Source organism: Eleutherodactylus coqui, chromosome 2 (genome assembly GCF_035609145.1).
Source record: "Eleutherodactylus coqui strain aEleCoq1 chromosome 2, aEleCoq1.hap1, whole genome shotgun sequence".
In the NCBI taxonomy this organism is placed as follows: domain Eukaryota; kingdom Metazoa; phylum Chordata; class Amphibia; order Anura; family Eleutherodactylidae; genus Eleutherodactylus; species Eleutherodactylus coqui.
In genome coordinates, this window is record NC_089838.1 from 147,079,738 (window position 1) to 147,107,109 (window position 27,372).

At 42.2% G+C, this 27,372-nt stretch overlaps 1 protein-coding gene across 4 annotated transcripts in view; it reads right to left on the bottom strand.

The window, feature by feature from the left end:
* TMEM117 (transmembrane protein 117) overlaps positions 1 to 26,528 on the bottom strand; it is a 233,798-nt gene extending 207,270 nt beyond the window's left edge. For 2 of the 4 annotated variants that reach the window (XM_066591720.1, XM_066591724.1), the window contains exons 1-3: positions 26,331 to 26,528; positions 25,961 to 26,030; positions 22,966 to 23,261 (exon numbers count right to left, since the gene is read on the bottom strand). In XM_066591720.1, coding sequence (XP_066447817.1) covers positions 22,966 to 23,239 — 274 coding nt within the window. In that variant the 5' untranslated portion in view covers positions 23,240 to 23,261; positions 25,961 to 26,030; positions 26,331 to 26,528. Of the gene's footprint in view, positions 1 to 22,965; positions 23,262 to 25,430; positions 25,460 to 25,960; positions 26,031 to 26,330 lie in introns of those variants that run through there. The other 2 variants (XM_066591722.1, XM_066591721.1) reach the window with 2 other exon arrangements.
* Between the last annotated feature and the right edge of the window lie 844 nt (positions 26,529 to 27,372).

Sequence of the window (27,372 nt, forward strand, 5' to 3'; positions counted from 1 at the left end):
CAGAATAGTAACCAAGTTGACAATAATTCTAAAAACCCTATAAATGTTTATGAATCTCTCTATCCCTGTTCTAGAGTCTCACCTCTGTAAACTACAAAAAAAAAAATCTAAATAAACAAGTTTGGAAACTAACACCCCCATGTAGCAGCCCACACTTTATATTTTCCTATCGATAAAGGCGGATTAGGCTTATCTCAAGGTTCTTACCGTATTACTAATATGCAACCAACGGTCATGCCTCTTTGATTCTATTCCATTTAAGCCTAAAGAAGAACCCGAGAGGTTCACGAGCTCGTTAGCCATTAAAAGGTATCACATCTACAAGACCACGTGGTTTCTCTTGCTGGGAAGCATCACATTTAATATGCAACCATAATTGATCAAGCCAGAACGAGGAAAGCCAATACCGTCACAAAGCATTGGGTGAATATGGAAAACATTTCCAAACACTGTATATGTGATGTTTTATTAGGGCTAATAACTCTGGGAGTTTCTGTACCTAAATCTGCTTATATTACTATTAAAGCTGAGATCACAGCATGGAAATGCATAATAATTTCCTAATATATTATCCCCTTCAGACTGCCTGAATTACCTCTACAGGTGATGCCCTTTATTATCCCAGATATCTCAATTAGTGAATGAATCACTGCAGGGATCATTTCATCTCAGATATATGGAAATGTAATCACTTAATGTCCTTTAATGAGATTTCTGCTAAATTTCACATTCTTAACAAAGATTTTTATAAATTCCCCAGAATATGGCATTTTATTACTCAGACTCCTAATTTGTGTTCTCTTCCCTAAGCTACATTTGAATTAGCATTCTCTAATTTAAATAAAGTAGCCAAAGGCATCTCCAGACTTTATACAGATGTCTGGGGAAGAGGCCCCCTTGTTTACTTCATTGGGAAAGAGATGTAGCTATCTTTATTGACATACTGTGTTCCCCCCAAAATAAGACCTACCCCAATAAGCAGCTCTATATTTTTTTTAGAAGGGAGGAAGGGGGGGAATATAAGCCCTAGCTACACTACATTTAAACAAAAAAAAACAAAAAACACACAACACACCAAGCAGGGGCCAACAGGGTCCCTCCAGCTTGTCTCCGATGCTCCTGCAGACTACCGTGCAGTCCTCAATGCTGACAGAGCATCTCTTGCTGGTAACGGGGCTTGAATACCCCGCCTCCAGCAAGCGATTGATCCGACTGGTTCACGAGCGCTGACTCAGCAAATCAGGGCCCACGTTCGATGAACCAATCACAACCATTCATAGAATGACTGATAGTAGCAAAGGCTTTGATTGCAGAATTTTGGAAAATCTAGGAGCTTACCTCCTATGTTAAGGTACTTTTAAATTGAACGTTCAAAAACGTTGCTCAAATGAGTAAAAGTGAACGATAATTGTCTGCTCTAAACACAGGTCAACAACTAAACAAAGAGTGATAATCATTCATTTTTAATTCGCTGTTCATTTTACGCAGGCATAAAAAAAAAAATCATTGGCACTTATCGTTCAGTTTCAAAAGGGCTCATTCAGATCCTCTCATTCACGTATACAGCGAATGTGAAAGACTGAACGATTCTTGTTTGAATGAGCCAATTATATATCTGCTCTCTAAACAGGCTGAATAAGAATGAACAAGCTAGCGATGATGTCACTCGCTGGTTCAAATGATAATCAACTCGTCTAATAAGACCCTTAGCAACTCTGGCAGGTTGGAGGATACATTATCAAGTATGAATAGGAACTATGCAAAATATACTGATAATTGGGGAAAGTGGATAATTCACCACTTTATTTTTCTACCTTGTGTTAACGTTACATAGGCTCATTGAGTGTTAGATAGAACCTTATTGCAGGCATTCCACATTTGCAATCCACCTGTTATCTTGTTATCTTTATGGGTGTTTTATGTAATTAAAAAAAATATATAATTGAGCTCTTTTTGTGTAAAATTGTTTATCAGCTACAATTATCTGTTCATGAGACTTTGTATCATTAATTTAAAATTGTGACATTGTAATTATCCTTTCTTGCTTAATAAAACGTATAAAAAAAAAAAAAAGTTCATCCATATTAGCTTTCATACGCTTATCTTTGTTTCCTGCTCAAAATCTTTGTCTATGTAAGGTTTCTGCGATGCCACACCTTTAACATGCACAACGCAGAGGCATGAGCTGCTGTACAGGGCATTCTAATACATTTAAATGTTTCCCATTAAACCACTCCAGTGTAGTTTTCACAGTATGTTTCAGGTCATTGTCCTGCAGGAAGGAGAACCTCTGTCTCAGTCTCAAGACTCTAGCAGACGGAAAGAGGTTTTCTTAAGTATGTCATTCATCTTACCTTCAGTCCTCACCGGTATTTTAATTCTCGCAGATGAAAAAAAAAAAAAAAAAAACACACCCCACAGCATGATGCTGCCTCCACCATGCTTCACTGTGAAAATGCGGTTGTTGGAGTAAAGTGCTGGATTTGCACCACACATGGTGTTTGAACTTTTTGGTCATCATTGTAACTTTAATCATATCTGACTAGATAACTCTCCTCCATGTGTTTGTGGAGTTTGTCACAGTAGTATTGTATCTTGTCGCCACCAGAAGTATGGGTGGAGGCAAGATTTAGGCTGCTTGACAGGCTGGTGAAGCCCCCAGGAGATGATTGGCTAATGAAGTTACTCACTGTCTCCGAACTTCTCCCACTGTGGGCCTGCATCATTGCCTTGCGGTCACTCTGCGGGGAGCCTAACATCACCCCTATGATCCCCCGAGTCACACAGCAGCTATGAGGGCAGGCTGCTCACTTCTGCATGGATGCGGTGCCTCCTGACACCCGGCACACAACAGACAGCAGCACTGCAGAGTAGACCCCAACAAAGACTGACTGGGGGATGGAGCTGTCCTCGGCCATGGCAGCAGAGGGCTGGCTGAGCAGTGTGGAGAATCGATAGGGGGATAGAGCTGTGAGGTGCTATCAGCAAAGTACAGTGGGACGGAGGTGTGAGGTAACAGCGTGCCAGAGACACGGGAGCTGAAATGGCACTGGGGCGACAGCAGCAAAGTGTCAGTGAAGCTGGCTGAAAGTGGTTCAACAGAGGAGATGGTAGGAGGACGCCTGCTCTGGGGGGGTGAGTTTTTCCTGGGGTGGAGGGTTAGTTTCAGTGTTAGGCTTACATTTTTAGCAGCACATGCTTCCATGTGACAGCGGGGCCGCATTAAGACTTTTAATCAACAATTTATGTATTATATTAGTATTGATATTTGAACTTAGATGACTAGACCAGACTTATGGGTTTCAACCTTATTTAAGAGTTTCATATCAAACAGAATGAATAATTATGCACCCACAACTCTTCATTTATTTATTTTAAACAAGGTTTTTACTTCATTCTACTGTAAGGATTTGGACTATTTTGTCAGGTCCATTACATAAAATCTAAATGAAAATTTTTATTCCAGGTTGTAATGCAAGAAATCGAAAAAAAAAAAAAAACAAGGTGGTAAATACTTTTACACTACAATGTAATTATATCCTATGGCAAGTCCTAGGAGACTGGTCGTCTTGTATACAGCTGGCATAGTTATACCTTTTAAGTAAGCTAGCTCATGAAGTTCCTAAAAGCGATTTTCTGGGAAAAAAACAAAACAAAAACAAACAAAAAAAATAAATAAAAACTATTCCAGCCCTTCCCACGGCCCAACACAGGGATACATGACTACTGCTGCTAATTAACAGCCGAGGCAGTGCACCCCTGCAACTGGTAATTTATTGTCACAGTTACATATTGTGTGTCAGGATGTCATTCCTGCAACAGAAGTTAAATAAATAAATAAATAATAAGGAGAATGGAAATTATTTGACCGGGGGCTACAAGGGATCAGGTGAGCTTAGAATGACTTTTTTATGTTTTACAGCAGCCTGCACAGTTTTCCTAATTGTTTTCTTCGTCATACAAATTCTCTAATAAGAATGTTGTTGTTAATTGAATTAATTCTCCAGGCTCAGGAACGAAGACAATTACTACTTGCAGCTATAAACCCATTGCATGCTTATGTGAAAGGCGAAAAGCCCAGTGGAGCCGAGGCAAAACGTGACAGTCTACAGCACTACTGTATAACTTCCAACATTTGAAAATCAAGTTGCTTTCTACAGATGTCTCTAACCTCTTGTGTACACTAGGAACAAACTGACATGTCAACATTGAGTGTTGAGTCTTATGTGACACTGATATAACAATGAATTCAATCATCAGCAAGTAGTGGCTGCTTCCCTGAATTTTTTCAATTCAGTACCAGAACTTTGCTGCCATGGTCCTAAGAAATTGCTATCTATTCTGTCAAAATCAAATTATATACAGTAGTGCTTGAAAATTTGTGAACCCTTCAAAATTTTCCATATTTCTGCTTAGATTTGGTCAACCACTACTGGGAAAGTGTAATAATGGTCTTAAATTTCTTCCATTTGCACACAATCTGTCTATGGATTAGTGGAGTCCAACCTCTTTAGAGATGGCTTTGTAACCTTTTTCCAGCCTGATGAGCATCAATAACTTGTATTGATGTCCTCAGAAGTCTCCTTTGTTCGTGCGATGAAACCCTTCCACAAATATAGTAAGGAAATGGAGAAAAAGACTTCCGCGCTCGTGTGGATAAGACCGTAGTATTCAGTCGCTTAGATATCTCTTAATAAGTCTCAATTTTTTATTTAAGAACTAGCGCACCCGTCGCGCGTTGCTGTGAAGACAGACATACATACATACAATAGTTTTTATATATCTAGATAACAACCAATCACAGTGCAGCTTTCAAGTTACCTCAGCGGTATAATATATAACAATCACAGCACAGCAGCTTTCATGTTACCTCAGCAGTATAATATATAGCGACCAATCACAGCACAGCTTTCATGTTACCTCAGCGGTATAATATATAGCAACCAATCACAGCACAGCTTTCATGTTACCTCAGCAGTATAAGAAATAGCAACCAATCAGAGCACAGCTTTCATTTTACCTCAGCAGTATAAGAAATTGCAACCAATCACAGCACAGCTTTCATTTTACCTCAGCATTCTCAATATCCAGGAATTGTCTTGCAAAACGTTCGGCGGATGCATCATTTTGTAGTTGAACACGCATCCCGTTGCTCGTAATGCCTTTTGCTTTTGTGCTTGAGATGGAAATCAAACGATCTTTGTCTGGGGGGCATAACTGTCGACGACGCTCGCACGCACGCCACCTATCCTAGGATAGATGTACTATGCCAGTAATCTTCCCAGGAGTGTACTCAACAACTTCCCATTAACTTTTCCTATTTATGACATAATCAATGCTCGTGCCAAATTTCAAGTTTCTATGACATTGGGAAGCGAGAAAATTACATTCTGTACGTAAAATTTGGACGCTAATTCTTTTGCGCCTAGAATTGAATAATCGAGTTGGGACCCATTAACTTTTCCTATTTTTGACATAATCAATGCTCGTGTCAAATTTCGAGTTTCTATGACATTGGGAAGCGAGAGAATTCGATTCCGTACGTAAAATTTGGACGCTAATTCTTTGGCGCATAGAATTGAATAATCGAGTTGGGACCCATTACCTTTTCCTATTTATGACATATTCAATGCCCGTGCCAAATTTCAAGTTTCTATGTGAGAAAATTAGATTCCGTACGTAAAATTTGGCCGCTAATTCTTTTGCGCATAGAATTAGTATATGAGGAGGAGGTCGTCTGTTTAATATATTAGTATATGAGCAGGAGGTCTCACAATGCAGCTTTATAGAACATGTTGGGGCATGTTCAAGGGCGTCCGATGTTGATGACATCAGTGATGACATCACAATAGCAGGTGGCTTACTTATTCGATCTACGTGGGGGGGGGGGGGTCGTAACTTTCGACGACGCGCGCGCGCGCCATTTATCGTAGGATAGTTGTACTATGCCTATAATCTTCCCAGGAGTGTACTCAACAACTTCCCAAAGTTTCATGGCAATCGGATGAATGGTGTAGCAGCGCATAAAGGACAAACAGACACGCATGCACGCACGCACACAGACATACATTCATTTTTATATATATAGACTATGAGCAATGCGTTTCGGCTAGTGTAGCCTTTTTCAAGCACTGTAATACATACATTAAAACAGCACAGGTGTATATACATCACTTACATGCTCTGTGATTTTGCTGTATTATAGAGCTTAAAAAAGGCTACACTAGCCAAAACGCGTTGCTCATATTTTATTCAAGAACTATGAGCAACGCGTTTCGGCTAGTGTAGCCTTTTTTAAGCTCTATAATACAGCAAAATCACAGAGCATGTAAGTGATGTATATACACCTGTGCTCTTTTAATGTATGTATTATAGTGCTTGAAAAAGGCTACACTAGCCGAAACGCATTGCTCATAGTTCTTAAATAAAAAAATCGAGACTTATTAAGAGATATCTAAGCGACTGAATACTACGGTCTTATCCACACGAGCGCGGAAGTCTTTTTCTCCATTTCCTTACCACGTTTCTTCAAGCCCCATACTAGAATGCTTGAGCCTTCTTGCATCTCACTGCTCCGACGGATCGCGGTTTAAAAGAACTTTTTACACACCGACCCGGACAACAGGTGCCAGTGGGGTTCTCCCATCCATGGGGATTCCACTGAGCACCAGGTGAGTTGAGACTCATTACTAGCCATTTGGCAGATATTTTACTGGAATACACCTGGCACACTCCTGATACATTTTATTTTCACTTTATTTCCACAAAACATATGTTGTGAAGATCAGAGTACTTTATTTAAAGTAGTCACCCACTCACAATGGATGGTCATCCCACTGAAACATCTGGCTTTAATTTCACCTTCAGATTATGTCCTAATGCTAAAGGTTCACATACTTTTGCCACTCAAGACATGCGATATTAGATCATTTTGCTCAACAAATAAAAGGCCAAGTCTCTTCTTTTACTCATTTGAGTTTTGTTTTTTTTAATGAAAATTTTTAAACCCATCTAAAAAATACTCACTGTGAGCAGTTCATACCTTACAGGAATGAAAGGCTTAGAAATAGGAGAAAACCAATGTAGCTAGTTAAAGACATAGAGGAGGCAATAAACAACAAAAAGAAAGCATTTAAACTATTGAAAAAAGCAGTTAAGATGTAAAAAATATCTATAAGAAAAAAAAATGTAAAAACAGATAAAAGCAGCAAAGGTGGAGACAGAAACTTATTGCCAAAGAAAGTAAAAATAATCCTAAACTGTTCTTCAACTTTAAAAAATAGTAGAAAGATTAATTTTTTTAAGGGCCAACAGTTTCAGATTTAGAGATAAGTCGTAGAGGATGAAGAGGAGAAAGCAAATCTATTATATAGTTTTTTCTCTAGTATAATCACTGAGACGAAAAAGAAAGGTCAGGTGAAATGCAGAGTGATAATGTAAACCTTCCAGTTACCAATCTAACGGTCCGTTTACAAAAATCGATACATCGTTTGAACAAGCAAATGGTGTCAAAGTTTGGTCATTCGCTCAGACAGCCTGTTAATATAGACAGATTCATCCTTGGCTCATTCAAACGAGAAATCGTTCAGGTTGTTCACATTCACTGTACAAGTGAATGAGAACAACTGAATAATCTATATTTAAACTGAATGATTAATCAACAAGTCAATGATTGTTTTATGCCTGCATAAAACAAACAGCTAACGATTCATTGATCGTTGGTCAACCGTTGCCTGCATTTACACTGAACAGTTATTTATTTTCGCTCATTTCAATGATTTTTTTTGAATAATAACCATTTTATGTAAAAGGAACTTAACCCAAGAGGAAGTGTAGAGCCACCTTAAAAAGATGAAAATAGACATCGCACCAGGTCGCCATGGCATACAACCCCAGGTTCTAAGTGATGTGATAGATAGACCCTTGTTTCCTATGTTAAGAACGCTTTAGTGATGAGGGTCTGTTCCACTAGATTGGCACATAGCAAATGTGGTGCCAATATTAAGAAAAAAAAAAGGGGGTAAAAAAAGTTAACCTGGAAACTATAGGCCAGTAAGCCTAACTTCTATTGTGAGTAAAATGTTTGAGGAGTTTCTGAAAGATGCTATGCTGGAGTACCTCAAGGAAAATAGCTGTATAACTACATATCAGCATTGGTTTATGAGGGATCACTCCTGTCAAACCAAACTGATTAACTTCTTCAAGGCTGCAAATTGTTCTGTCATGTCTCATTGTACAATATGGAAAAGAAATAAGATTATAATGAGAACTTTACCCCAAATAAATTTTACAGTCAGCAAGATTTTTTTGAAAATTACTTAACCCTTTTATGAGTTGTCCCACATTACTGTTGATGACCTCTCCAAACGATGGGTCATCAAACAGCAGAGTCGTGGAAGTCTGCCATGGGGATCCCTGCCGATCAACAAATCCCTGTGTCTGTCACCTTCAGTATGGAGTTGGATTTGTGCTGGAAGCAGACAGCTTTGTACAGTGTGCCGTGGCCTTAGCTGGTATTACATACTGAGTCCTATTCACTTCAATGCGACTCAGCCTGCAATACTAACTGCAGCCACTGAGCAATGTAAGGAGCTGCTCCTGGTACAAAGACAGCTCCGTACCAGCAGTTATTGGTTCAGAGATCAACTGATTGGAAAGATCCTGAGTGGTGGACCCCAGCCAATGTGCTACTAATAACCTATCCTGAAGAATGCTTATCAGTAGTAAAAAGTGGGACAACTCCTTTAAGTCCTAAATGACAAGGCAATTTTTAGCGGCTTTTGGACACACGGTGGTACTGTGAATCAGCCCTAACGCTTTATTTGTTGGAATATAAAAATTTTAATTTCTTTGTGATTTTTTAGGGCTGTTTTTTTATCCCATTATTAAATGTGTAAATTTACTGCATATGGTTAACAGATTAACATGAATATGTTTTTACTGTTAACACTATTGTAGTGGCCTGAAATACCCATGCCTGGCCCCTCCATAACTGTTCTGTATTTGTCTCACATGTCATGTCTTCAGTGTGGATTCACTGTGCAAATTGTCTTGTCACAAGTTATGTATACCGCACAGTTGCAGCATGCAAGAGGTTAAGGTCTGTGCATGTTTGGGATAGGTCTGGAAAATAACAAATTTGTGTTGTCACGTGAGTATGCAAGTTATATATGTGAGTGCAAGAGGGGAGTGAGAGTTCAATTTTCTTTAACGGTTGGGTGTGAAGTGAGAGTGCCCGCCACATGGGGGTACCTTTAACCCTCATGTGGTGAAGTATGGAACAGAGGTTCCCTGAGGGTCTGATGCCAGGATTCCTACCTTAAGGCCTCTTTCACACGAGCGTATATCGCCCTCTGTTTTCACGGTTGGCCGATATACTCTGTGATCTGATGCATTGGATTCCAATGCATCAAATCACATGGCCATATTCCTGCAGCGTAAAAGCGCCCGGCTGGCCAATATAGCGCTGGGCGTTTTTACGTAGGGCCCAAAAGATAGTCCTGGAACTATCTTTGGGGCGAAATACATCGGCGACTGCATAAGCTCCTATGGGAGCCAATGACAGCGGCCGAAGAAGGGAGGCAGAATGGAGTTTAGCAGCATGACTCTCCTCTCCTCTGGCTGATTGCAATGGGAGTGAGAGCTAAGCACCGCCCCATCCCGCCTCCTCCCACTGCTGGCTGCAGACAAGGGGTGAGATAGGGGTGAAGCTAAGCTCAGCCTCGACCCCTTTCTTTACAATTAGCCGGAGGGGGGAAGAGGAGGTGAGACAGCGAGGGGTAAGGAAGGGGCGACAGCATGGCGACCTTGGCGTTTATGCGCCGGGGCCCATGCTGTCTGAAAGGGCGCAGAAACGTTAGATTTGTGCACTCGTTCACAAGTTTTCACACCTCACATCGTAGCGTATTTCGGTCGGCCGTGAAAATGGCGGCTGATATACGCTTGTGTGAAAGAGCCCTAAGAAAAAAAGAGAGACAAGGGAAAAAGGTTCCGCTGTGCAGTGTCCTGAAAGTGAATGTCAGTGGAGTGTTTTGTCTTCCTCCGGTGTTAATGTGTGTGTCTAGATAACTCGACTGTAGGCCCGGTGTCATCCTGTGTTCTCCTCCCTGACCTCCATCTTTGTTCTTCCTGCACTGGTGTGTGAAATGTTTACAAAAATTGTGAGTGTGTATCCAGATAATCTATCTGCAAGTAAAGTTCCAGTTGATGACCGTTCCCAGCAACTGAGTTTCGCAAGTTAACTGTGTGTGGACTCTTATTTTTCCCGTCGAATATCCTACGAAGTAAGGAACGATGGTGTCACCCGTGACAAGATTCTTCCAGTCCACTACACTATTTATTCAGGTAACTGCTGCCTTAGCATTGCCCAGAGAGGCCTGTCAGTACCTTGGCGGAGTGATACACGCATCCCTCTGGGAAGGAGTTGGTAGTGCCACTGTGACATCCCTAACTACCCCGCCATCTTCTCAGTGGTGTGCCTTCTGCCTTAGTCGCTGCACTATCATTTCTAAATTGCACATACTAGATGCCCAGATTCTGATCCTGATTGAATAATGCCAGGTTTTTATTGACTGTTTATTCACCAATTCATGTATATAGGCTGATTTTTATGCAGCATAAAAGGTGAACAGAAATAAAGTCAGAATCACATATAAAGAACATTTATACAAAAAGTCAGATAAACATTAGGGACGGCTAAGCATCCAGTCCCTGAATAGCTTGTAAAACACAGATGTTTCTCTATTTACCGTCACAAGGAAGATTTTAATCATAACACTGTTTGATTTTAAAAGCAGTATCATGGGGTAACGGATGTATTTGTTTGAGCAGCTTTATTGCTGCTTTTATATCCCACACTTCCTTATTACCAGAATATTCGCTATCTATAATTAAATATCATATCATTAACTTCCTTTGATTGCCCTATTGAGTGGAATTCCTTGAGCAGATATTATCTTTGTTTACAACTTCTACTGCTAAAAACACACAAGAGTCAAGACAAAAGCTGCCATACACCAATATCTTATCTGTTTTGTGCAGGGATGAGCGAGCGTACTCTGAAAAGCACTACTCGCTCAAGTAATTTGCTTTATCCGAGTATCGCTGTGCTCGGGTCTGAAGATTCGGGTGCCGACACGGAGCGGGGAGCTGCAGGGGAGAGCGGGGAGGAACAGAGGTAAGATCTTTCTCTTCCTCTCTCCCGCCCGCTCTCCCCTGCTCCCCGCTGCGACTCACCTGTCAGCCGCAGCGGCACCCGAATCTTTAGCCCCGAGCACAGCGATACTCGGATAAAGCCAATTACTCGAGCGAGTAGTGCTTATCCGAGTACGCTCGCTCATCTCTAGTTTTGTGCATTACATGGAGACTACATTTTCAACACACTTGTGCTCATGCAACAGTTAGGCCTCCTGTCCACGGGCGATAATTCGGCCGCGGGTAACGCAGTGAATGCTTCCCATAAACTTAAGGGGGTTGTCCCGCGCCTAAAGTGAATTTTTTTTTTGCCCAGTCCCCCAGTACCTGTAAAAGAATACTGCTGCCAGGTGTTATTAAAAAAAAAAAAATTCCCTTACCTGAATCCTCGTTTAGCAACTTTAAAAAAAAATCTTCTTTCCAAGATGGCTGCCGCTGGTTTTCTCCCACGATGCACCACGGGTCTTCTCCCATGGTGCACTGTGGATGTTCTTCTGCTGTCTGAGCTCCATTGCCGATTCCAGCCACCTCATTGGCTGATCGGTACCATGTGACGGGGCGGAGCTACGCAATAACGCTGAGAAGGGGGAGGAGCCAGGATGCAGCTCGTGAGCAAGGACCTTACAGAAGGGGATTCCTCTCTGCGCAAGCACGACTGTTCCGGCGACCAGAGAAGCAGTTTGCTCGTCGCCATGGAGACGGGGACGCCAGCACCAGGAGGGGGTAAGTGTATAACTTCTGTATGGCCAATATTTAATGCACAATGTATATTACAAAGTGCATTAATATGGCCATACAGAAATGCATAACTGCACTTGCTTCTGCGGGACAACCCCTTTAACTGTGGAAAGCGCAGCCCGATGTCCACGAGTGGAGAATCATAGCGATTTGCCGCAATTCGCCTATCAGATAGGCTCATCGCTGAGACCCATCAGTTCTTCCATATGCTTCCCGTAGCGGAATATCGCTAGCATTATTCCGTCATGGCCATGGACAGGCAGCCTAAATGTGATAACCACCAAACGTCCAACACTTTATTTACCTGAAATTATATTTTTGTGATTAAAAATATATATCTCACTCCAAAAGGCTGGCCACTAGGGGTCTCCCTTGCCTCTAACTTACTGTCTACTGTTGTCATGTGCAGTCTGTCTGTAATAACAGGGTCATCAAGACGGATTATAGGAAGAGTGTAAGGGTGAGGTTTTATGCTGCCCACAGAAGTCTATGAAGAGGGCAAGAGGAAGGAGCTGCTGGAGGAAGATCGAAGTAGAGAGACTCACACAGATATCCCACTGCAGCTAACAGTACAACTTTGCCGTTTTACAATTACTGAAATCACATCTAAACTACTCAATACAGCTCAATAATCATCTCTATCTTGCCTTTACTATTAAAGGTGTGCTACAAAGAGATAGTAAAAAAGAGGTCTTGCTCTCCTATGTGTGCAGTGTATAGGAAACATCATAGCCTCTAGTCTTCACGTACCAGCTCAGGGAAGACTGAAAATAAGGCCATCTGCACAGGGGCGGACTTGCATTGCGGAATCCGGGGCGGAGCAAAATGCAATTTCCTCTACACGAATGGAAATTGATTGCAATTTTCCGCTCGTGGAGGAGAAATCGCAGCATGCTGCGATTCTGTGCAGCTTCCATTCGGGTGGCTTCCATTGAAGTCAATGGAAGCTGTCTGACCCGCAGCCCTTTTGCAATTATCATTGCAGAAAGGTTGCGGGATCCTCATCATCACCTAGCGAAAGCACGGTGTAATCTGTACTGCGCATGTGCGCCAGCCAGCACATCTGCAGCACAGATTGTGAAGACTGTGGACAGGTATCCAGGGGTCACCGGCTGGGCACAGCGTTGGATTCCGCTGCGGGATCCAACCCGGCCGTGTGCAGGTGGCCTTAGTGATGCAGCCTGCAGAGGGGAAAACTGGTGAAAAATTGCATGTACAAGTCATATAATCACCAGATATAGTGCTACTTCTCATATGCACACATGACAAGTTATTCTGAAAAATCCTCTGGTTACGCTTTCAAGAAAAACTTACTCTTGAGGCAGGAAAAAAAACAAAACAAAAAAACTAAAACACAGTACAGTAATCATAGAAATATGAAGTTTCAAACTGGAAACGTTATTCCAACTTAAAAGCGACTCTCCAAAAGATTCCTCATATTAAGGTTCATTTTGCTCAGTATATTTGAAGCAATTGCCTAATCACTACACCCTATGCCTTACACTCACTCCTCACCATAGCATCTACAATATCACATCATCAGCATTATTGTATCTTGTCACCACCTGGGGGTTTGACAGGGCTTGGATGTTGGAACACCCCTGTCACAACCCTAGCTCACGATGGGGGGGGGAATTCAGTAAGGTCCTAGCTCTAGCGTGTAGATTGATTTTGTGCTACAAATTATAGGAAAACTAATCCCTAACCCTCCAGCACGGGCAGAAAATCAGTGTGCCCACTGCAGCTGTCTCTGCGTTCCCTCAGTGTTCCATGTGGGCACTATTTTGCAGCTGCTGTGCTGCCTGTCACCTCCCTCCTGGCTGCCTTGTAAGCTGTGTCGGACGGCAATTGGCACGCTGACTGGCTGTAGGGGTCCACTGTCGCTCTGCCTCCACCGTCGCTCCAACTCTTGGTGCGGTCCTTCTGCCGTGTAACTAGGACAAAAGGGGGATTCAGGACACTGCCGTCGCTCCCAGCCTCGCCAGTGTTGTCCGGTTGCCTCTGCCACTGCTCCCAGCCTCGCCGGTGTCATGTGGTGGCTCTGCCGCCGCTCCCAGCCTCACCACTGTCAGAAGGGCACTTGGGGGATTACACATGCCCCCAGCCAATCAGAAGCGTTACTAACATTTTTTTATTTATTTAAACAGATGGTACCTTGTCACCACCCCTAACTTCCAGTGGTGACGAGATACAATAATACCCACATCATCTACATCCACACAAGCAGCATGAAGCTACTTTTTCCACTCATACACACAAGCCTATATCGTAAAATGTACACTTTATCAATCATCTGCTGAGGTTCCACAACGTCTGTTTCACCAAGTGGGAAAATCTTGATTTAACAAATTGCAAACATAAGTCCTGTGAAATCATGATCAGTCCTTGAATATATAATAGAGTAGAGGAACGCCGGTCTGCGCAAGCAGAGAAAATGAAACAAAAGGTACCTTCACATCGGTTTGCTCTGGGCATTTAGTGTATTCGAAATCACCAACACCTTTGCATTCTAACTATTATTCCTACTTCAACAGAATAATTTTCCTGAGCATTCATGCAAAATATATAATTTTAGTCGTTGTGTGAGGATATATATATATATTGCCATATGTTCTTTATACTTTTATACCTATATGCAAGTTTTATTCAATTCCAAATGAGAAAAAACTTATATGTCGCCTTACATCAGATATTCCAAGGCTTTGCAAGGCTGAGAGAGATGTTCTAGAAATTCAGAGATGATACCGAACCAGACATGAAGGACGCGTGTACTTGGCCGTTTTCCCAGAAGCAAGATATCAAGATGTTCCACTATGTACATAATTTTCACTGTCTTAGGCCGGAAATCCGGACTTCCCATATATGGAGAATGCATGCTTGGCCGCTTTCTTAGAATTGAGTGGGTGATTCTTTGCACTGGAGTTAATTGAATATGTGATTGTCTGTACATAAGCCAGAGGCGCCATAAGCAAGATATCGACTGTTTTCACTGTCTCAGGCCGGAAATCCGGACTGCCCATATATGGTTATGAGCCCATCACCCCTTGTTGGTGATGGGACAAAGGGTATAAGATCTCATGTAATCTGTAATAAAGCTCGGCGAAGTGCAGCCATGTCCCGTGTGAGGAATTATACCAGACCTCCGTGTGTGGTGTCTCTTCTTACCGCCGGCAGCGGGCAAGTGGGGTGGGCCTGATTGGTGCTGTACTTAGAATATTTTATTACCCTGACAGTTGTCCCTACTAGTATTCTAATATACTTGCATACAATTTTTCTATTTTACCAGCAAAAATCATACTTATATAGAACCTGTCCCTAGGGGTCTCCCTTTCAGCACCTTTACAATCTACTGCCTGTCGTTAAACATTCCGCTTATTTAGGAACATGGAGATAGGTGGAATCTATACCTTTATTTCTTTGCAGTGCGTCTCTGTTGTCAAGATTATATTTATCTGGCACCATATGCAATTTAGTGCTTGACTATCCGATGGATGATCCACTGCTGCCTGCGGTTCAGGCTCTCTCCCTCCCCATTCTTTGAAAATCTGCCCAATTCTACATGTAGCGACCCCTGCAGCTCCTCCCACTGCAGATGTCATGCGCTCCACCATTGCAGCGCTTGTGCCACACTTATTACAGCGCGGGCCAAAAAGGAGGTGCAGCACATGTGCCTGCTCACTTCATGCAGCACAAGCTCTGTGACAGTGGAAAGCAGAATACTGAAGACATTATTAAGCGTGAACTGGGGCGGAATGAGGAGGGAAAGAGCCCGGACTACAGGCATCGGTGGACCACCCATCAGACGGTCCTCTACTAAATTTGCATATGTCGCAGCATAAGCATAGACCCTGATATCCTGACAATTAAGACAAGCTGCAAAGAAGTAAAGGTATCTATGTATTACATATAACAGCACACATTATATAGTATAGTCCAAAGAATAGGTGACAGACTTCCTTTAAAGAGGAAAAAAAATAAAGACAAAGGATGTAGAAATTATAGAGCCAATAAACTTGTAGAAAAAAAACAAAACAAAAAAAAAACCCACAGAAAGCGATGGATACCCAGGTCTGCAGCCGCACAGCCCCTCCTAAGGAGTGATGAGTGGTATTTGCCGTAAGAGGTCCATGGAATTACTTATGAAAATTATACTTTCTCTATGAGGTTTTTAAAACTGCACCTTATTTTACATCTAAAATACCACATCAGCCACAACAATTGCTGTGTAAAGCCATGGTGGTTATGAATTCCCATTTCCAGAACGCGAGTTATTTTGAAGCATGCTCTATCCCATACTCTATGCAAGGATATGCAAAACAGGGAGGGTTACATTGTTAAAACCACTCCTTTGCAGGCTTTCCAGTACTGTACAGCTTGATTAAGAATACTATAAGCAAGTGTTCTCTCTCAGCATAATGGTACTAGGACAAAAAACGTCTGTATATAGTAGTATAGTAGCCTGGACCTGGATAAGAAAGGGTTAATACAAGTGAAATTGCGGATGCCATAAAATGGAGGACGGAGGTATGCCTATTTATGGGTGAGGAAACGAGAAAGCAACTTATATGAGGCAAAAGTTTAGTACGCCTGCATAGCAATGCGACAAAATGTGACCAATCATATAAGACAGGAATTTCTATTGTGTAAATTGTATAAAAAGTGTATACCCCCTGTGTTCACAGTTCAGAATATGAGATTTTACTTCTGAATCTGCATTAAAGAAGCTATATTTCCTGAAGAATCGGCCTCAGTGTCTTGGAATCCCACTGCAGTAGAAGAGGCTGAGCAAAGGATGTGGCCTGCTTGTGTTCGGGTAGAAAATATTCCCCAACATCAGAGACCACATGCATTACTCAGCAGAGCAGTGGCATTGCTAGCACATTCAATTGAATCCATGTCCTCAGTACGAGAATACAGATGAATACTATGGCATAGCAGCGAGCTGTTGGCTCCCTGCCCTGTCATTCACTTTGGCGGGCCACAGGTCACTTTAGGCATGCAGAATATGAGAGTTGTACTTCAAATGTATCTGCCGGCATCGGCCTGCCAATAACACAGGCTTCAGGCAGGGCAAGGTTTGTCTCTTGAGTTGCTCTATTCATTAGGAGAATGGAATTAGGTGAGTATTTCTTTCATTATTTTAGGTGTCAGAAATTACAAGACATAAATTATTATATGGGGGACGAATGGAACACTGTCACAGTATGTAGAGGACTCAGGGAGCATCCAACACAATGTGGAGAACTCTATGGGGCACCATTACTTTATGGAGCACTATGTGGATGATTTATATTATAAGGTGTTTAGGGACCACTATTACTATGTGGGGCACTAAGAAGGCGCTGTTAACATTTGGGGCACGATTACAACTTAAGGGAATATTTGGTCACCATTATTGTCTGGCGAACTGAGTGGGGCACGCTTATCATCTTGAACACTACGTGGGGTATCAACGCTGTTTGGGGCTCTTACTGTCTGAGACAATATTTGTGTACTATTACTGTTTTGGGCACTAAGCCAGACACATCACTTTGGACACCAATTATGATACTATTATGGTCTGGTGCACCATAATGGTCTGGAACAGTATGTGGCACTTACTGTCTGGGACACTATGTGGGCTATCTCTGATTGAGACGCTATACGGAACATTACTACTGTCTAGAGCACAATAATAGGCACTACGTAGAGGGAGACTGTGGGGCACAACTCCTGTCTATGGCACTACTATATTAAACCATTATATGGGCCACTGGAAAACGAAGGAGGCAAAGATACCTGGAAAGCAACTTGGCCAGACGAACTATGGCTGTAAGAGGTCTTAATGGGGGTCTACTTTGAGCACAGAAAAGTAAATGCCTAAAACCAGAAAGGTCACCCTAGAGTCATTTTTATTCAATACTACTGTATTCAACTATATGGTCTACCAAGCAGAACCATTTTTGGGTAAATATATGGTAGCATCTAATTTATATGAAATTTTACCATGAGGGATGCACACAAAGAGCAATAACACCATTTCTTTTACTTTTCATTTATGGGGTTCACGATTAAAACAAAGAGAGGGCATAACTTTATTGTATTGGTCAAGACAACTCCTTCAGCAACTGTTGCACCATAAATTCTCCCCCTTATTTCAGGTGGTGCAGCAAGTCAGCAGTGAGATGGGTTGTCACCCCCACTGGTTAGCAGCACGTTATTCCCCATTATCCTGTGTCTGTCCAGCCTCTGTTTGAAGACTGCCATTGAAGAAGAACTCACCACCTCCCGTGGCAACATGTTCCACTCATTGATCACCATCACTGTCAAAGTTTTTTCTAATATCTGTGTCTCCTCCCTTTCAGTTTCATCCTATTGCTTCTAGTCTTTCCTTGCGCAAATGAGAATAGGGCTGATCCCTCTGCACTGTGACAGCCCTTCAGATATTTGTAGACAGCCATTACGTCTCCTCTCAGCCTTCTTTTTTGCAAGCAAAACATTCCCAGATCCTTTAACCGTTCCTCAAAGGACATGGTTTACAGACCGCTCACCATCTTGGTCACGCGTCTCTGAACTTGCTGCAGTTTGTCTATGTCTTTTAAATTGGGGTGCCCAGAACTGGACACAGTATTCCAGATGAGGTCTGACTAAAGCCGGCGGCACACGAAAAAGTCTGATACCGTATGTAGGAGCCTGTAGCGGAATCCAGCCATGACCGCGGCTGGCGACCCTACGTACCCGATTTCTTCTGTATTGCGGATGACTGCAGTGGCTAGCCATCAGTTATGCGCAGTACAGGGTTTTTTTTTCTTCAATCTCTTGTTTTTCCTGTGCTGTCACTAGGTGATGATGCGGGTACCCATGACCTATCCGCAATGTCAATTGCGGATGGGTTGCGGTTCGGACAGCTTCCACCAGCCTAAGGAAGAGTAGAGTGCGATAATTACCTCACGTGATCTAGACTCCTTGCTTCTCTTAATACATCCCAGAATTGTATTTGCCTTTTTGCTGCTGTATCACACTGTTGACTCATGCTCAAGCTGTGATCTATTAAAATACCCAAGTCTTTTTTCACATGTGCTGCTGCTTATCCAAATTCCTTTCATTCTATACGTGCATTTTTCATTTTTCTTGCCCAGATGTAGGATCTTGCATTTCTCCTTGTTAAATGCCGTTTTGTTAGTCCCCGTTCACTACTTTTCTAGATCTTTTTGAATACTCTGTCTCTTCTCTAGTGGTAACCACCCTTCCTAGCTTTGTGTCATCGGAAAATGTGATCCGTTTTCTCTCAATCCCCTCCTCTAGATCTTTTTTAAAAATGTTGAACACCATTGGGTCCAAGGCAGAGCCTTGTGGTACCCCACTTGCCAGCTTCTTCCAATTAAATGTGCAGCCATTTATGACCACTTGGAGTATGATCACTCTGCCAGTTGTGAATCCACCTAAGAGTTGCCTTGTCAATCCCATATTTGGATATTTTCAATAAGTATGGTGACACTTTGTTAGATGTTTAACTAAGGTCAAGATATACTATATCCACCGCATTTCCTGATCAACCCAGTCCGTTATTCGGTCATAGAAAGAAATTAGATTCATCTGGCATGACTTGTTTGTTACAAACTCATGCTGACTCTGGTACTCCATTCTCATCCAAGTACTCGCATACATACTGTTTAATAATTTGTTCAAAAAAAATCTGTCCCAGTATAGAAGGCTCACAGGCCTGTAGTTTCCTGGATTTACCTTTTTTCCCCTTTTTTGAAGACAGGGACAACATTTGCCCTTTTCCAATCTTCTGGGACTGCTCCTATTCTCCATGAATTTCCAAAGATGGCAAGTGGTTCAGCAATAAGGGATCCTATCCTTTGAATATGGAATAACTTGTAATGCTAGTACAACCCCTTTAACACGATACATGTCAAGTTAAAGTTCGTTATATCTGTACTCTGTTCAAAAATCTATTAAAGTGTTTCTCAACATTGGGGAAAAAAATGTCCCTGGCTAGCTAAGGTAAAAAATAAATAAAATTACCTTTACTCACCCTTTTACTGTGCCTCTGGTCGAGCGCTGCAGACCCAGTTCCCTCTGCTCCCCACTAAAACAGGAAGCAATGATGTCACATCCATCACTCGGGGGTCCACTGCAGCCAATCACTGGGTTTAGTAGTCAAGTGTCATTTATGCACACATGACCACTGATACTGGTGAATCTTTAGATGCAGTGCTAATGCTCCAGGCTGGAGGAATAGCTTAAAAGATGCCATTTTTGTTTGCGTGCCTTTTAATATCATGCCAATTGATATCAATTAGTCTTTATGTAATTAATATTGCCCATCTGAGTATCGTTGCTGATCATGACCATTGGCCCACATTTATAAATGTACTAGCATCTTTTTTTGTGAGGATCTTACTCCAAAACAATGTGTAATCTGCCGTGGGACAGGTTTATTAACCATTTACACCAGCAATTAAGGCCATTTGCAATATTCACGCCTCTTTTTTAAAAGTGGAGCAAAGTGGGAGTGGCTTGCTGCTTGGCCAAGATTTAGGGACCTTTACATGGGAAGGAATCATCCACAGGATGCAGAACTGATGTGGATTTTATTGCGTTTTTTCTGGAATTGTCTTGTGGAATTACATCTACTGTATGTTAGAAATCTGCAACAATTCAGCAAGATGGCCTTAATTCCACAGCAGAGGCTTTTCTATTGTGGACTTTAATCTTGCAGTTTTTAAAAAAAAGAACCGCAAAAACCGGTGCGGAATTCAAGCCCCCTAGGGATAACATTGTGACGCAGAATTGTCTGCGCAGACTAATTCCGTCCCATATGAAAGGTCCCTTAGGGACATTTATATATTATAAAATTTGTCACAGTTTCACTCCAGTGGGTGGATCGCGAAAAAAGTGTTTCCAGTGGGTAGATATGTAAAATAGTCTAGAAGAAAAACTGTCTTTGTTGCCCCTAGCAACCAATCACAGCACAGCTTATATTTTGCATTCTGCTCTTGAAAGCTGTGATATGATTAGTTGCTATAGTCAACAAGGAAAGGTTCTATTTAGAGATTTAACAAATTTATTTACATTGTGCTCCATTTTGATAAATTTGGTCACAAATAACGTCAATATTGCCTACAGCAAAACTGACTTCAAAAAGACCTCCCATACATATCTTCCAATAGCTGCTTCTAGCAACATAATGCACTACGCTAGAAAACAGTTACATACAAATGACAATAAGATCTATTGCCAGCATAAAAACGTAGCAAACAAACCTGCAGCAGTATCATGTTTACTATGGTCAGCATCTCTAAGAATATTTTCAGCACCCTTATAGTAAGCCATTAAGGGCCTATTCACAAGGGCATATTTTCTCTCTGTATTACGTCCGTAATACGGACAGAACACAACACTATTGATTTGTGCCAAATTTGTAGCTGCTTGCGTATTGACTAGAGATGAGCGAGCACCAAAATGCTCGAGTGCTCGTTACTCGAGTCGAACTTTCAGTGATGCTCGAGAGTTCGTTTCGAGTAACGAACCCCATTGAAGTCAATGGGCGACTCGAGCATTTTTGTATATGACTGGTGCTCTGCTAAGGTTTTCATTTGTGAAAATCTTAGCAAATCACCAAAGTCATGTAAAAAACACAGAAATGGATAGGGCAGGCGAGGAGCAACATGCAGGGCTGCATTTCGGGCTCCGAGGTCTCACTATTAAGCCACAATAGTGGCACGAGTGAGACCCCCCCCCCGCACTGTCAGCATAAAGATCGTTCTCCTCTGCCACAGCTGTAACAGCTGTGGCAGAGAAGAACGATGTTAGCCCATTGAATTCAATGAAGCCGGCAATACAGCCGGCACCATTGAAAGCAGTGGGCTGTCAGCGAGCGCGGGATGAATTTTCAGGAAGGGCTTAAAAATATAAGCCCTTACCTTAAAAATAAAGATTTTAGTGTAAAAAAGAATAAAAATGCAGGCATTCTCTTCAATGGAGCCGCTGCTGCCGGTGACTCCATTGAAGACAATGGTCCACTGGCACACCTGAATTCTTTTCCAGGGAAGGGCTTTACATATAAGCCATTCCCTGGAAGTGAATTAAAAGTGATTTAAAAAAACAAAAAAAATAGATACTCACTTCCCTTCAGCTGCCGGGGCACAGCCGCGTGTTCTCCTGCTGTCCCCTGCACTGTGGTGCTGAACTGCTGTCATTCAGCTGAGAGCTGCGCTGAGCCAATCAGAGGCAGCAGTCACTCACTGCTGAATTCATGAATGGGTGTGAGTGAGATCTGCCTCTGATTGGTCAGGCTGTGACCAATTAGAGGCAGCTCATTCAGCAGGTGGGGATTTTAAATCCCCGGCTGCTGAATACTACTCACAGCTGTTCAGAGCAGTTCAGGAGAACTGCCAGCCGGCCTCAGCTGAACTCCGTCTGCCGGGACCAGGTGAGTATATATATATATTTTTTATTTTTACACATTTCTGGATGAATTTCAGGGAAGGGCTTACATATTTAAGCCCTTCCCGAAAATTCATTGTGCGATCGCCGCAGCCCATTGCTTTCAATGGAGCCGGCTGTATTGCCGGCTCCATTGAATTCAATGGGCTAACATTGTTCTGCCGGGACAAGGTGAGTATATTTTTTTTTTTACTTTTTATACATTTTAGGATGATTTTCAGGTAAGGGCTTATATTTTTAAGCCCTTCCCGAAAATTAATCCGCGCTAGCCGGCAGTCAATTGCTTTCAATGGTCAGTGCTCGTTTAATCGAGACGAGCACCGCGTGGTGCTCGTCTCGAGTAACGAGCATCTCGAGCACCCTAATACTCGAACGAGCATCAAGCTCGGACGAGTATGCTCGCTCATCTCTAGTATTGACTCAATTTTTATGCATGTTGCCAGGAGACAGTGGAAAAAAAGTAACAATTGGACCTTCTTGCATTTACCAATGTGAATGAGCCCTTAGATGTTATGGTCAAAGGCGAACAGGAATAGAATAGGAAAGGCTAGATAGATAACATACATTATATTATACTTTAAATTGATCTTAAACACTTACCAAACAAACGTTGATGAAAAAGAAACTTCCCAGCGACCAACCCAACTACGATGGCAATAAGCCAGAGGATGACTTTCAAAAAGTTCCAAGCTCCTCCTGGATATTTAGTCATGATGAATGAAAAGCAGTTCCCTACGACGATAACATTGGCTTCGGTTTGGCTATGAGACACAGGATCCTCAGCAAAAATTAGGAAATTAAAAAATGTCACCAAGTAAGCAATAATTATCCGTGACCACGGATGCTGGAAAAAATAGCGGAAGTCTTTAGCCATACTTGAAATCTTCTGCAGTGTCCTAAAATATAAATTAATTACTTTTCAGTGCTCTTGATCTAAGTTGGTAGCAGCACACACATTAATGGGAGTTCTCGACTTGCTATGTGTCCTGATTGAGAAGCAGTGACACAGATTACTTATTTTGTCCTCACAACAGGCACCAGAAATAGATTGTAGCCTCTTCAGGAAGGAATAAGATGTTCCCATCAATTTAATGTCATTCTAAAACATTGGGAACTCAGATAGAAAGTATAAAGAAATATATACCCAAACTTCATAATACATCTAGCGATTTCATGAGTGCTGCCGAAAGTAATTTTATAAGCTTCAATGAAAAAAAGAACAGCTTCCATAGGACTGTTAGGGTTTATTCACTGGGCTTATTCACAGGGACAAGCCAGTTTGCAAAATCGGATGCAAGACATATCGGACTGCACATATACGACTACACATATATAATCGGACCCCCCACTACCCCACACCCACCCCCCTGAGCACGCTCGGACAAGAATGCAGTTACTCGAGAAGAGTGAGGCTTGCTCAAGTAACTGACTTATCCGAGTGTGCTCGCTCATCTCTAGAGGTAGTGCAACAAGAAAACTATAGAAATTTGACAACACAATCCAACGGACCCAATAAACATGTCACTTTTGCTACACTGTGTAAGCTAAATAAAAACAAGACCCCACCTCCCAAAAACAAAAAGGCGCAATTATATTACTTTCTATTTTACAGAACTTTTCATTGTTTTTCACAGCATTATATGTTACAGTAAATCATGCCATTGGGAAAAATACAACTCATCCCTTAAAAAACAAGCACTCATATGGCTATGATTTTTTTTTTAATTAAAGAGGAAAAAAAAAAAGGTTGAAAAAATGAAAAATGGGCACCTCTCCAACTGTATGACATATAGTTACATGACTTTCATTGTAAACTGTAGTGTATGTTTTTTTTGCAGTTAATGTTTTTGGCATTCTGCTAAAAATCACATCACATCAGCGCTGGCATTTTTACGTTTGTGCACCCAGACGGCCCCGGCCTAGTGCATATACGCCGAGCTCAGGACGCCATCAGGCGGGGAGAGACAGCTGCTACTAACCTGCCCTCCCCTCTCTGCAAGAGAAGGGGGTGGGGCGGGAGCTAAACAACTAGCTCCGCCCCATCCCACCCCTCTCATTGCAAACAGCCGGCAAGGGGTGGTGAGGAGGAGAGGGGGTGGGAGTTTAGCAGTCACGCTGCTAAACTCCCTTCCACCTCCAGCAGCTGTCATAGGCTCCCATAAATGCATCTTGTTTCAACGGGAAATTTAGAAAAAAAAATAAAAGTAAAAAAAAATTAAAAATCATGTTGAGCGCATATAAAAATCAGATCTGAAAGCGATGCAGTTTTTTTTTTTGCTCCTATAGAAAATAATAGAACATGCTGCAATTTGTCCACCTCAGACTTTTGGTCCGAGAGAAGAATCGCTTATGGGTATTATCACATAGAAAATAATGGTCCGTATTCTGCGAAGAGTTCCATCCATATCGCAATAGCACATAACTTGCATGAGGAAATCACCAGTGTCTAATTGTGGCCACACCACAATATTGCCACAGATCTGTCCCCAAAAAAGAAGAAAGGCTGAACACAGGCCAAAATTTTTAATAAAATGAGAAGATGGTCCAATATTTTAAAATCCTTGCACAATAGTTTCAAATCAAGAAATAATTCTAAGGGCTTATTTAGACGACCATATATCGGCTCGGTTTTCACGCCCAGCCGATATACGGTGTCCTTGTCTGCTCCCGCCCCTCGCCACTATTTGCAATGGAGGGGCGTGACAGAGCTAAGCGACGGGACTTAACTCCGCCCCCGTCTCACACCCTCCTATTGCAAATAGTGGCAAGGGGCGAAGAGGGGGCGGGAGCTCAGTTCCTGCTCCTGGCTCTTCCATCCCCCCCCCCCCCCATCCCCCCTGCAGACAAGGACACCATTTATCGGCTTGGCGTGAAAATCGAGCCGATATACGGTCGTCTAAATAAACCCTAAAACTGCTAGTCTGAACAGCAAATTATCATTCACAACTTGCAATATTACCAAATGCTGAATATACGTCACCAACATGCTTGTGTGAGCCTACCTTACTGAAAAAAGATCTAAAAATGATTAAATAGTATTCTGAAACATCTCTACATTATCTTACCGACTAGCAGCAACTGTTGAAGAGAAAACATGTATCCAATGTTGAAAAAACAAAAAGTGATTTTGCAATTTAACACCGCCTTCCCTGTTAACAAGCAAAACTTGCTTGACTTGTTTCATAGAATCTAAACACTTGGTGGCACACCTGTATATTCTCAGCAGATGGACAACTGTCCATCACACCTGCCTGAGGGCTCAGTTCAGGGCTTCCTTCTCTCTGCTCCATCGTGGAGGGCAGAAACTAAAGCAGCTAAAATCAGATCAGTATTTTTCTCTGTTGATTTCAATAGGGTTTCAAAAAGGCGGAAAGGCAGTCTTCAGCGTTATTTTTCCGTCGACAAAAACATAATGGAAGCCTTTCCTTTTTCTTTTTTTTTTTTTAAACCTATTTAAATCAATTGCCAAAAATATGGATCAGTTTTATTTCAGCTTCTCTCAGTGAGGCGTAAACCCTGAACGGAGCCCTGACGCAGGCGTGCCAGCAGCCTAATCAGGTGTGCCCATTTCATGTGTAGGTATGTATGGGTTTACCTGCGGTGTGCAGTGTTTCCTTCTGTGCTCTGCCACAACTTCTATCATGACATAGGAGTTCTTGCTTTCTCTGTAAATATGAATAGGACTTATTAATAAACCATCACAGTTGGCTTTGTGCCAGTCACATGGGAAACACAGTCTGAAAGTTCTGGCTCTGTATAGACACTGGCATGTCCCTTTAATAAATGTAGAAGAGTGAAGTCCCAGTTATTTCTATGCCAGTGATCTCCATCATTTATTTCCTACATTACAGAGGCTGCTCTCCCCCTTGTGCCTGTAGCATACTTTATGGCAAAGTGGAGGCTGGCTACACCCACATGACACTGTACAAACACACGTTGCTGAGATCCGTGAGGCCATGACTTACCAGCCTGCTCACACACTGCTCTAGTCATGAGGCTCTATCCTGCGAGGGGAGCGCTTCCAGGGCAGAGCTTCAGCTTCCAGGAATAGCCATGCAGACATCGTGCCCACGCCCTCCGCTCCATTCACTGCTTGCACAGGCACGGGGAAGCACTTCTCGGTGCGATCCTTCCAGCAGCCATTCATTGCAGTAGTAGCATTAGGGGTGAGTATTACATCACTGGCCTGACAGCTGACAGCCGTGAGATTTCTAGAAATGACGTCATAGGCCATTTAAATAAAGCTCTGGACTGGAACAGTACGTGCACAGGGGGGCTGAAGGGTTAAAAGGTTGAGCTGATTTACGGCTTACAGGTCAGTATATGCAGTAAGGAGAAAGCTGGATTTTGTCCCAGTTTCATTCTAGCTGCAAGGAAGTGACATGATCAAGGGGACGATCGGCAGGGATATCAGTTTCTGCATGGTGAATTCTTAGCTATGATGGAAGCAAGATGTACATCTTGCAGGAGAACAAGGGATGTTTCTGCAGATTAGGAGATCTTCCCTCTATAGGATCTGACTTCCTTTAAACAATATATATTAGTTTGATCAGATGTGTGTAATTTCTAACAGTACATCTGCCAAAAGTCATTCAGGATAAAACAACGTGAATCCCAAGGATTGTTCAGTGTTTTTTTATTTTTATTTTGATACATTTGAAACATGCATAGGGGAAGAATGGCGAAAAAATTGCCATAGACGTTAAAGGGGGTGTCCGATTTACGAAAAAAAAAAATTTAACAGCTGGCCATGGCCTGAATCTGTGATGGCGATTCTTATAGACACCGAGTGCCCAAACTGTAACCCAAAACCCATTCATCACAAAGTGCCAACACAGCCATTTACACAGGACTTAAACTTGTTCAAATGAACGGGTTTCAGCAATTATCATGCAGTGTAAATGCAAAAAAAAAAAAAAATTGTTCATTTTCACTGACTTTCAAGGCTTAGGGCTTATTCAGACAACCGTCTGACGGGTTTTCATGCCCGGACGATATACGGTGTCC